The 12,325-nt window shown below is 44.0% G+C and overlaps 1 protein-coding gene across 2 annotated transcripts in view; it reads right to left on the bottom strand.

Moving 5' to 3' along the window:
* LOC144109920 (uncharacterized) overlaps nucleotides 1-12,325 on the bottom strand; it is a 116,199-nt gene that overhangs the window by 65,380 nt on the left and 38,494 nt on the right. The window contains exon 1 of one of the 2 annotated variants that reach the window (XM_077642691.1): nucleotides 8,186-8,356. The exons of the other annotated variant lie outside the window; for it this stretch is intronic. Within the exon in view, the coding sequence (XP_077498817.1) occupies nucleotides 8,186-8,275 (90 nt within the window). The 5' untranslated portion in view covers nucleotides 8,276-8,356. Of the gene's footprint in view, nucleotides 1-8,185; nucleotides 8,357-12,325 lie in introns of those variants that run through there. 2 annotated transcript variants of the gene reach the window in all.

Below are 12,325 nucleotides of genomic sequence, written 5' to 3' on the forward strand. Positions count from 1 at the left end.
TGTGAATTTTATGTGAATCATTTCTTAAGAATTAATTCCGGATTTCTACTTCGCGCCCAAGTAGAGCTGTTTCCTTTATGTTTTTGCAAATATGTTTTTTGCACTTTCGTATTTTCATTAATGATGATTTTGTGCTTTTTGAGTGTCCTGTTTTTGTGAAAACTGTAACCTGACAACGTGTTCGCTTTTTTGTTTTGTGTATGTAAAGATTTTAACTGTATTTGCTCCTTTTCTTCTGTGCATGTACCGATTTTGAACTGAGTCTGCCACTGTTCCTTGTAACGGCTGCCTGAGCCTCGTCAAGCTGTATACCTACAGCTTTTAGTCCAGGCAGCCAGCCAGAATTTTCTGGGAAATAAATGGAATTGAATTGAATACAGAAATGCGCAGAATGTTACCAATCCCACTACACAGCCTTTACAGATTACAAGAAAGCATTTTACTCAGTACAAAACTCAGCAGTCCTGCAAGCAATACGGAACCAGGGCGTAGAAGAGACGTAAGTAATAAAATCCCCATCGAGAAGGGTATCAATCAGGGTGATGTCATCACTCATCTACTATTCACCGCATGCTTACAGGAGGTATTTAGAGATCTGGATTAGGAAAACGTGGATAAAAGTTAAGGAAGAATACCTTAGCGCTCTGCGATTTGCTGATTACGTTGTCTTGAAATAACTCAGAGGTCGAATTGCAAAGCATGATCTAGGACCTATAGATAGGCAGAGCTGAACGGCGGGTCTAGAAACTAATATGCTGAGAACTAAAGAAATGTTCAACAGTTCCGGAAGGGAACAGCAGTGCAGGGTAGGCAACGAAGAATTGAAAGTGGTAAGAGAATACATTTACTTATGGCAGGAAGTCACTTCAGATCAAGACCACGACAGTGAAATAACTAGGAGAAAAGGAAAGGGATGCAGCGCATATGGCAGGTTCTCTCAGATCATGAATGGCAGTTTATCAATATCCCTCAAGAGAAAAGTATAGAACAGCTGTGTCTTATCTGAACTCAGTTACGGGGCAGAAACGTGGAGACTAACGAAAATGGTAGAACTTAAATTGAGGACAATGATGCGAGGTATGGAAAGAAAAAGGATAAGCGTACGGTTAAGACATAGAAAGAGAGCAGAGTGAGTTAGGAACAAAGGCGGGTTAATGACATCCTAGCTGAAATCAAAACGAAGAAATGGGCTTATAACCCTTCTAATCGATTAGAAAGGTTATTCATGGGTTTTCAAGCCTTCGTGTTGCTGGCTGGGTTCGAAGAGATTATGCGACGCGTCACGTGCCTGAGTTAGGTATTATAAAAATGCCCCTTTTCTGTGGCCATAAACAGTTGGTAGCGTGCGGATGTGTCGTGTTCTATCTTGTGCTTAGTTGCATGCGCAGCTGTTTTCAGGCATTATGCGCCAAATCACCTAACAATCCATTATTCTAATGTGATGCATGCATTGGTACATCGCTCTGTCGCCAATGTCACTAAGGTGGCATTGGTGACAATTAGTGAAACGCGAGGAACATGACCAAATGTTTCAAATTCAGTATTTGCAGCCTAGAGGGCCGCCAGTTTTTTTAAACCAGTGGCAGATAAAATCAGCACATGGAACGCCAGTCTTTTAAACTGCAGTGATCAGCCGTGAATCTGCCAAAGCGTATTGGCCCTCTTTGTCTGTATGCAGCATGGTGGACGCATGAGCTAAAAATTGTGACATCACCGTGACGTGATGAGAGATTCAGAGGCTGCATTCTCTTTACGCTCCTTAATTTAATCGAGCTGTATAGAGCCATGGTTAAATCAATGCGTCAGCGAACCAGTGACCCGAATCCTCGCTACAATGACTTCAGTGTGGTAGGGGAGAAAAGGCAGCAAACGAAGATTAAGCATGCCACAGCAATAGCGAGAAGGGTGCTGCGGGGGAGAGTAGGCATAAAAAAACGCCAGGGGAAGGAAGATTGCACCCAGGGGGGTGTCAATGACCCCTGGTGAACTCCTTTTATATTCGTTCCTAGCCTGTCCCCTTCGCGCTACCATACTCAACGCCCTCTATCTCTACTTCGTGATTACGGAGTCATAGCACGCTTTGCTTTTAGCCAGGTTGCGGGGAGCTGACGTCGGGATTTCTTGCCTGTGGGCCGGATGCGGCCAAAAAAAGAAAAAAGATGAATCGAGACTGTCTGGGAAAAGCAACGATGCATCGATTCGAAATGCCACAGAAATAATTTCAACCTATTGTTTCTAAGTAAGCTTGTGTAATTCGCCCCTCCAAATGATAAGCATACACCATGAACAACGAATTCGCTTCGCCTGACAGAAATCGTCCTAAAAAATTCTCAGTTAATTTCTTGATGGCTTCTAATGACAACGACGGTTTAAGTATTTCGGTAGGAATCTACTTCCACTACAGGTTAGAAGACTATTATACTTTGCCCTCGTTCATTCCCATCTTGTATACTGCGACCTGGTGTGGGGAACTTGCAACAAAACCGACCCGTATAAATTGCTTTCGCTTCAGAAAAGAGCTCTACGCTCATTATGTTCAAGCCCAGTTGTCGAACATAATTTTTTCGAAACATTTAATGTTCGCAATTTCTTTCATTCCTACAATTTGAGTTTGGCTGTTCACATTTTTGTAAGGTAAAACATAATTTCAGGTCTTTCCAAAATGCTTATAATTCAAGAAATGTTACGTATGGTTTACGTACCGTCGCCTTATCCACTGAAAGACCTAGAACAAACTATGGAAAACAAACTATAGATAACCAAATTGTAACATTGTGTAATGCTTATCAGTCTCTAATAAAAATCGCCGTAGAAAGTCATAGTGTATCTGCTTTTAAGAAAAAACTGAAGATTATTTTTCCTGTTTAAATTCAGCTAACTTTGTATATTTTGTTTTTTGCGTTGCTTCCTTTACTGCCGAGTGTGCATATCGTGTTTTCTGCCAATTGCTGTTTATTATCTTTGCATCGTTTTTTTCAGTGTTTGCTATTTCTATCGTATAACTTTTGTTGCTTGTTTTGAAAGTGTCTTTTTTTTTGCCATGCGGCCACTGTTCGATGTATTATTCGGGGTGTAGGCCTCGTCAGGAGGTTTGCCTCGTCTTCTTCCTTTCGCCTCACCTCGAGGGCATATTGTATTATATGGCCAAATAAAAATACTACTACTACTACTACTACCACTTTCACACAAGTTGACACCTACTGGGAATTTCCAAATTCGCTTCAAAAACCTCCTGCTCTCCGTTCAGTGCGTGTGATTTGGACCGGCTATAGATAATAATACAATTTAAAAACCCTTCTCCTCCTGCTTGAGCAAAAGAAAAAAAACCCCGATTTCGATTTTCTTTGTCTCTCAGCACGCCTTTGGGCGCATACACCGGCTCCCAGCGACCAGATTCAGCCTCTTTCTTTAGGTTCAGGAAAAGGTATTAAGTGTCCTTGTAAGGAAAATAAAACTACAATCACTGCCTTCAAAATACTCCAACAATAAGCCATGGCAATTCGAACAAAAATTGTCGCAGCATTCAGCCAAATCATCATCATTTCCTTATTAGAGGAGCTGCCGACGTGTTTCCTAGAACAAACAATGCTCTTTTCCGTGTATGCTAGCTTGATACACAGAGTTAGCCATCCACCTTATTCATTTTCTTCCGCCCTGCTTCCCTAAACTGTAGCTCAAAGGGAATGACAATGGCGCAGTTCTACTTGGCCCGTAATCACTTGTTCTTGATTCCCAACGTACTTACTTTTAGACACACAGAAAGGACCGAGAATTTTACAATGCAATAGCTCACTCGCTCACATGTACTCAAATTATTCATTAATTATGCTACTTCGTTAGATTCCCCACACTACACTGCGTTTTTTTATGACAGTGAAAACAGCAGCGCTCATTTCAGCGACAAAAGAGAGATATCTTCCACTTAAACCGACAGGAAGTTAATACTTTTCAAGCACCTGTTAAGTTAAAAAGTAGCTCCTACAGTTAGCATGTTCCTGTGTTTTCGACTTGTTCAGTGTCGACAGAGAGCAATTTGAGTGCATTGTATGGTGCAATGCATGCAGAGGGTGCGCCCCCAAGGCACAGGATCTGCTTTTAAGCTGTATGACATGGCACTTAAGGTGTATTTGAAGGTATCGAAGCCTCACAATAAACAATGTTACTTTCCCTACCCTCCATGGAGATCTAGAGTTTCGGGGTGTCTTAAATTCTCCACTGCACGATTCAAAAGCAGAAACTGTGGCCCGGTAAGTTTTGAGTAATCCTGTGGCTACTAAAATGTGTTGTATTGTGTTGTGTTCTGTTGTGTTGGGTTTTAAGGCACATAGGCAGCCAAGGCCGTCATGCTTCAAGCTCAAGGTTTAGAAAAAGTTTTCTGTAGAATTTTTAGAAATGTGAAAAATCATCGGTTGGTTATTTTAAATCATAATTTGGTCCTGTCTAGCAATAACAGAGGACAAAAAATATAGAAATGGCTATTGGTAAAAGCCTTAACGAAGGTCAGGTAGCCTCAACATCTTAGTAAACTCGAAACAAAAAGACAGATTTTGTCACGAAATTAAAATGGCGATGGTATTATCCGACTGCAAATTAGAACTTCGAAAGCTAATCATGAACTTTTATGCAAAATTTTCACATATTATAGCTCTTGTAAAATTCCCTTGATCCAAATCGCTTCGCGTTAGCATCAGCAGCTCTACGTACGAAACACATCGTCGACATTTAGGGTTTTCCGCTGCCCGCTGAGAATCATCCGTCAAAATTTTCATTTTCAATGCTTTTCTGAAGCTAAAGTTCACTTATATAGCTATTGACATTTATTTGTTCTTCTACCGTTTTCTTTTATAAGAGCGCAATAAAAAGATAACAATGCCTGGCGCTCTAAGCGACATATGTACATGATCCTGGCAGCCTACTTACATAAGCACGAACGCAAAAAATTAAAGCGAGAATGCAAAAGATTTTGCGCATCATTGCCATGGCCAGCATGGCGACTGCCTGGCGAGTTATTCGTTCCTATAGCTCTGATTATTAAGCTCAGAGGCGGTCACTTGGCACGTTGTACGTGCTTATTATATCATACCCCAAGTCAGGCGTTGCAAAGGAATACAGTACCCTCAGTGCAGTGAAGCTGCAGTCCGCTCCACAAGCCCTGGTGACCCATTCAAAAAATACGACAGGGTCGCTCCCAAGGTTCGACAAAATTTCTTACTGTCCTGTCTTCAAGGCAGGATTTTTTGTTGTACTGTAAAGTATTCTGTTGTAACGACACAAATGGCTCTGTAAATACGAAAACGGAATGTGTAGTACTACCAGTACAAAAATTCATTAGTACAAGAATTTCTGCTATTACTAGGCGATGCCGTTAAATACTACGCAAAAGTTTGTTGTGACGACAGAAAAGCTTCTGTTGAGTTTTTGGTAAGGAGGTCCGGTCTTTCATTTAACTTAAAACCCGAATGGGCCGAGCCGTCAGCACCGACTCATCGGGGGCTCTGTATATTAATAATGTCGTTTAGCTTAACAGAGGGAGATGAAGCACAGGCGTTTTTACACCGAGCTAGCGGGCATCTTGTTTATTTCAGTAGGCTGCCAGACACACCCGACGTGCATAGCCCGTGTCTCGATCGCCATATATCTTCTGGTGTTTGGAAGGCCCGAAAGATCATGCGCTGCACTGTGACTGACTAGTATATCGAATACACCACGTGCAACGCACAGAGACTTCCTTCTGACGTTTCAGCAGTCACAGCATTGCCGAGTCCACTGCAGCAAAGGCAGGTAAGAGTTTTATGCAGGAGCGTAGCGTGAACAACCTCTCAAGTACAGCATCTTCCTTTCATGAAATCGTGAAACATTATCTGTTATTTCCACTATTTTCATTTAAAACTGCATAACTCCTGCCAATACAGAAGGGAGAAAGGTGGGGTAGGGGGGCACAGTATTTTTTGCCGTCTTAGTGAAAATCCATCGCCTGCGCACGTCAACGAAAAAAAACTCGAAAGAACAAAATGAAATAACGTCTCTCTGACGACTTTGAAAAACCCCATATTTTAGACGCAGCTGTCTTCTTCAATGGCGATATGTTGCTTTAGTAAGATGTTCTTGCTGGCTACTTTGTTCATTTTCGCTATATTGGACTGCATTCTTTGAAGACGCAGTTGGCTGGCTGCATGGGAAGCAATGTTCGGGCATATCATATACCATCTTGTCAGCGTCTCCTAGAAAGCCCATAGATATGGATACGAGTGTTGCAAAGGCATCGACTATTCTGTGCTGCACTAAAATAGTGCACAGTAGTAGAAGAAACCAGAAATGGTGAGAGCTAACCACTCTTCGATTCCTCAACGTTTTACGTACGTACGCAAAAAAAAAAGATAATGGTAACAACCAAGCCAATGACATAGTAGCCAAGAAAGCGATGAAGAATTAGCAATCATGATTAAATGTTAGCTACTTCGCGTCTTCTACCCGTTCTTCGCCTTTGGCTTCAGCTACGGCTTCTACACTACTGCTCCCAAGTTGGAGAAATACGCTATAGGCGGAATGCGTCTGAGCACGCTATTTTGCAAGCGGACGCAGATAGCACTGAGCATCGAAGCCCAATCCCGACGAAGACGAAGCCGGTGGATTTCGCTAGTCTTAGATCAAAGGAGGCGGGTAGAAGTAGGTCGCCCTCACTTCCTCTAGGCTTTCTCGCTGACGCGTGCGCTCGCTCCAAGCATGTGCATCAAGCCCTATGCTCCTCGATATTCTCTCTGCCTCAGTCTGTATATCCGAGTTTCCTTTGATCTCTTCGAATTCGTAGTGAATTACCGGTGTTGGACAATTAGAGTTTGGCGTTTAACTAACTACCGTGCAGTGTTAATCGGCAATCACATCAAATTAAGCACCTTTCACTTTCTTAGCGCATATTAATTCGCAGAGTTAGTGCCTGCTCTTTGTCTTCAGATATTTAATTTAGTATTGTTAGTTATCGACATATGAGGAACCCAGAATCGGCAGCGACAGCAGAAACTCAGTTAGTATATTTTTCACGCTAAGTTAGTGGTTTATGGTATATGGGGGTTTAACGTGCCAAAGCGACGCAGGCTACGAGAGACGCCGTAGTGAAGGGCTCCGGAAATTTCAACCACCTGGGGTTCTTTAACGTGCACCGACATCGCACAGTACACGGGCCTCTAGAATTTCGCCTCCAGCGAAATTCGACCGCCGCGGCCCGGATCGAACTCGCGTCTTTCGAGTCAGTAGCCGAGCGCTATAAGCACTAAGCCACCGCGGCGGCGCTGAGTTAGTGGAGTACATAGCACTCTCCATTGTCATTGATATCCGCTAGGCCTTCTTGGTCCGCCTGAGCTGAGTAATCTTCGACATAAAAGTTGGTTCCTTTGTTACTTTTTCTGAAAGAGGTCGCTCTAACAAAAAGTACGCAAAAGAACGTTATAAAAACAGCCACTGCATTGAACCGGATGCATATATTTGCAGGTACAATGGAATCTCGCCTAGCTGAGAAGCAAGTGACCAAGAAAGTCTCAACATCGCGATAAATTTTCAAACGTAATGTTCTCTGCATGCTTAAAGACTGCAGATGTGACAAATTTCTTAAAATTAAATCTACATTGAACATAGCTTTTTATATAGGCATAGTATTCAGGAGCACAAAATACACGAAATAATTTATTATCGTAAAGCGTAAAGCCAGCTATGAGAGTTTTGATTTCGGTTATTACTTGTCCTGTGCATCATTTCAGCAACTATTCAATAGAGCAGTTATGACAGCACAAGTAAAGAGGAAAATATTCCATGCAGTAAAACACAGACAAATGTGCAATAGCCAAGTCTACAGAACAATACGCAGCAGCAAAGGCGAGCAAGTCAGCTTGTGAGACAAATTTTTGTTGTCTATTGCACCTAGTGGCTCCGAGCTTCCTTTCTGAATAAATTCATTCATTCATTCATTCATTCATTCATTCATTCATTCGTTGACTCATTCCACAGAAAAAAAGCAGTGCTCAGGTACACTGTTCCAGTCGACTACGGTTCTAGGGAATCAAGAACATACAAGCAGGTTAATGAAGGCCCTATCCTCTGCCCGCACAGGACAACAATTTTCAGCGGACAAAAGGTGACACCAGCAGAATATTTTTTTCCATAACTAATGTAACTCCCAAATCACGGAACTTACTATGCTCACGAAGGCAATGGGAAGTCCCGTGAGAACAACGGTCTTGGACGGTGCCTTTGTCTCCGATGCGAAGTTGCCCTTGGGCTTCATCTCTGACAAACCATTGACTCACATTGGAAGCGCACCACAAATGTCACCGCAGTCACATAGTGTAGCCGAAGCACGTTCATCTCACAGAACTCGACAGCTGCAGCTTTCTTGTCTTAGGAGTAATCCGGGTGTATTTTGAGAGTAACACCGATCTCCAGGGCAAGTTATGAAGAAAGTCACAAGCACAGAGGAGTAAAGGGGGAGTAAATGTGGCACAATGAGCATGTGCGAGGATTCTTGTTCCGAGATCACTCACTATTCTTCATGCGTCTCAACGGTCATCTGCACAGTCCAGTTTTGAAGAGGGCTTGGTAACACGGAGCTTAATTCGAAAATTGCCTGCTTTGAAAGCACGAGCAAGAGTTACGTAAGGCAAAAAAACGCGTTCTGGCGCCCCCGGCGCATGATCTGACAGCGCATATTATATTTACTTCGTTGGTGTCCCTCACAACAGGAGTGTTTTCTATTATGCAACGTCGTTAACTCGTTTGGTCTTCTACGCCACTGCTTCTTTGTAGCCGACTAAACCCCGGGTAAGGTACGCCGCTCAACCGTGATCAAGTGCGTACAAGAAATAACTGAACATCATAAACATCAAATCCAATCTACAGAGACCTAGGCCTAGACTGTGGATCTCTCATCACGCCTCTGTCCTGCAACAATGTTACGTCTCCTTCTTTACGCGTGGTTGAGAATTCCACGGGTGAGTGGTTCCCTAATGTTTGCGTTCTTACAATATTAAGAACACGCCCCAGGGTGTTTTCCTAAACTCCCGATAATGTAAGCAGCTTTCAAAACGGCACGCAGAATCTGCCAGTTTTGTGGTCCCTGAACATCGCGCACGTCGAAGTCTTCATTCCCCGCCTGACGTCACGTCTCGTTTGAAGGGGTGGTCGTCGGATGCACGTCTGCTCAGAAAACCCGACTCGTGCCTCTAGCTCCCTCTGCCAGAATCAGATTTCTCAGGCGAACGTGACCGAGACAAGGGCGACGTCTCCTTCTTAAAAATCGATCTCCCAGACCTCTTCACTTCTTTATCTTTCTCGCTTCCCTGGCTTACCCAATCCTAACATCACTCCCATCTATCAAAACTTCAAGAAATTATTGAGAGGGAACACGTGACGTCTTTCTCAAGCTCTCGCACTAGTCTCATCTCAATTGAGACCTTGTTTAGAAAGTCGCTCGCCAACTTTCCGAGCTATATCGACACCGAAGTGTGTCCTGCGCTTTCCCGTTGCTACAACTGGCAACGATCGATACAGATTCTTGCTTGTATGCTTTTTTTAGTCACTACGTACCAGCATGGTCTATGGTTCGGAGCTTTCAAAGCGCTCGGCTTGACAAGGTAGAATGAACACGCTTCAGAAAGCTCTAGAAGAAGGAATACGTGCTCATACAAGGAGCCCTACTCGTGAATGTCGAAGGGACACGCCTGTCAGCCGGGCACGGCTAACCGAATTGCGCGAAGTCTCTTCACTATATTTCTCTGATACTTGTCCCCTTTTCGTTCTATTCACGCCTAGAGCTAAAACTCAGGGACGACGAAGAAAAGAAAATCTTTTGAGAGTGTTGCGCCAATATTTGCACCAGCGACGCCAACGGCACGCAAGCAAATAGTGTCCCAACTCGTTCGCCGGTTTTTCCTCCCTACCGTGTTTTTCCTCACTGAGCCGAACCAAGTGGAGAAGAGCCGAGCCCTAGTCCCTCCAGTCCCTCGAGGCTTGTTTGCACGGAAGCGTTTTCACCGGCCTCCTTCTCTGCTTTGATTCGAATGATTCTACCGAACGGAAGAGGAAAAACAGGAAGCAGAAAAAAAAGAGTGTTACAGGAAGAAGGGCTCTGCAGCTGGGCCGGAAAAGGGGGAGGCCGGAAGCGTCCAATTTAGTCCTCCAATCGAGGCGACCTGAAAACGTTGCGCCCTTACCCGCCTTAACAGGATATAAAGGCTTCGTCTCTCCGTTGCCGCCTTCCTCTGTTTTTCCACTATATCTCTCACTCTCGCTATCCCTCTCTCACGAGAAAGAAAGTTGCGATACAGACGCGCTATTACTTCCGGTATGGGAGAAGCACGTGCCAGAAGAAAGTTCCCCAGTTTCTTCTAGGTCCTCCCTTCCATGCTCAGAGGGGCTTCGCGCGGGCAGGCGCTGAGTTATTGGGGAAATAAAAGTAATCGCCCTTCGCGCGCAGGCTGGCGAGAATGAGGATCCCGGAAATGAAGGAAGCGCCCTGCGTGACGGCGGAAGAGAGAAACCGGAAGTGGAGTCGCTATTCGAACCGGATATAGCGTGTCCGGCGCACCCGGAACCAACGAACAAGAAGAAATAACGCGTGAATATCGTAAGGCGGTATCCGAAGGGAAAGAACGCCGGCAGAAAGTTAGCTCAAGGATGCCCTGAGAAGTTCGAATAGAAGGCGAGACTGCGGAAATAATGTAGGAGAAATCAAACTTTCTAGACTAAGACAATATTTTGAAGTTAAATGCTACACTGCGTTAGCTTTCTTAATGGCATTGCGCCAACTCATATGACAAAGGCAGACGTGTACACAAGGAACACACTGAATCTTCGTTAAATAATTCAGTACTACCTCTATAAGTACGGTGACATTGCAGTCACTTTGTAAAGCAGAACGACATTCGGCTATCACTATTGGCTCTACTCAAGGCCATCGATTATATGAGTAAATTTAGCAACGCAAAAACCACAAATGCAAAGAAGGAAAAACTAAGAATTGTGCGGGCCCAGGGGAGGCCCCCGCATCATATATGAACGGAAGAAAACTGCGGAAATAGCGAACCGGAAGTGCACTATCACCCGCTTCTTCGGAAAAGAAAACCTACAAGGACCCTGGTCGGGCAGGCGGAAAGGCAGAACAAAACCGCGCCACCCCAAACGCCAAGTCACTCAACACGCTCAAACCGCAGCGCACACACACGAACAGCCCACTGGTCGTCAGAAGAACAGGCACATTGTCACCACTCGCGACGCAACGTCAGCACACGGGGAGCGCCAACTGGTACCACACCACGGACTCCTCCGATGGAACACGGAGTTTTGGGGTGGAAAGGAACATGAAGTGGGGGTGGGAGAGAACCAAAAACCTGGAAAACTACCTCGCCATCGGCGTTTCCCTTCCTCTCTCACAAAAATGCTATCTCTCTCTCTCACTTTCCCTCGCTCTCTTCCTTACCACTCCAATTTAGCCAACCCACTTTTCCCACTACACGGTTTTTTTTATTAGCAGCACTTTCGCTGTACCCCCTGGAGGTCAGGCTTCGCTGCGCACGCTGTGTCGTTGCTAGAAAGCCACCGCTCTACCCCCCCCAACGTGGAGAGGGAAAACCTTCGGCCGCGTTTTGTCGTCCTGGTGACAAACAACCCAGCGTGAAATCGTGACGTCAGTTCCGCTTTATGCATTTGGCGTCTAGTTTTTCTATTTATTTGGTTTGCTTGTCTTTTACCACATACATGCGGCTGGCTCTAGCTGGAGTGCGGTCGAGGACGCAGTCTCGTTGCTCGCCGGGGCGTAACTATAAAACCCACGGTACAGTGAAGAGCTCCCGGTGTTTCACTGAGCGTGTAACGAGGTTTTTATCACGCCTATCTTGTCCTCCAATGGCTGATGCGGAAGAGGAAAGGAATTAACGTACAGGAAACCACGTCGTCACAAGAAAAAAAAAGGTAAAATTTACAATTTTTGTGGCTTTTCGTGCGTAAAAGCCTTTGCTGGTGCTGAACCGCCATAATTAGGATTCATTGAGAGAGGCTTTTCTCTGGCAGTGGACTCAGTACAGGTAATGATGATAAGATCTTCTCATCGTTATCGTTCAATAACGATGATGATAAGATGACATGTTAAGAAGCAACCAATGAGATGCAGTGGTCACATAATCAACTCGATTTTCTACTCATCGATGGTACCATCAATATCTTATTATTATATTATTATTATTATTATTATTATTATTATTATTATTATTATTATTATTATTATTATTATTATTATTATTATTATTATTATTATTATTATTATTATTATTATTGCAAGATA

This window comes from Amblyomma americanum, chromosome 11 (genome assembly GCF_052857255.1).
Source record: "Amblyomma americanum isolate KBUSLIRL-KWMA chromosome 11, ASM5285725v1, whole genome shotgun sequence".
NCBI lineage: Eukaryota > Metazoa > Arthropoda > Arachnida > Ixodida > Ixodidae > Amblyomma > Amblyomma americanum.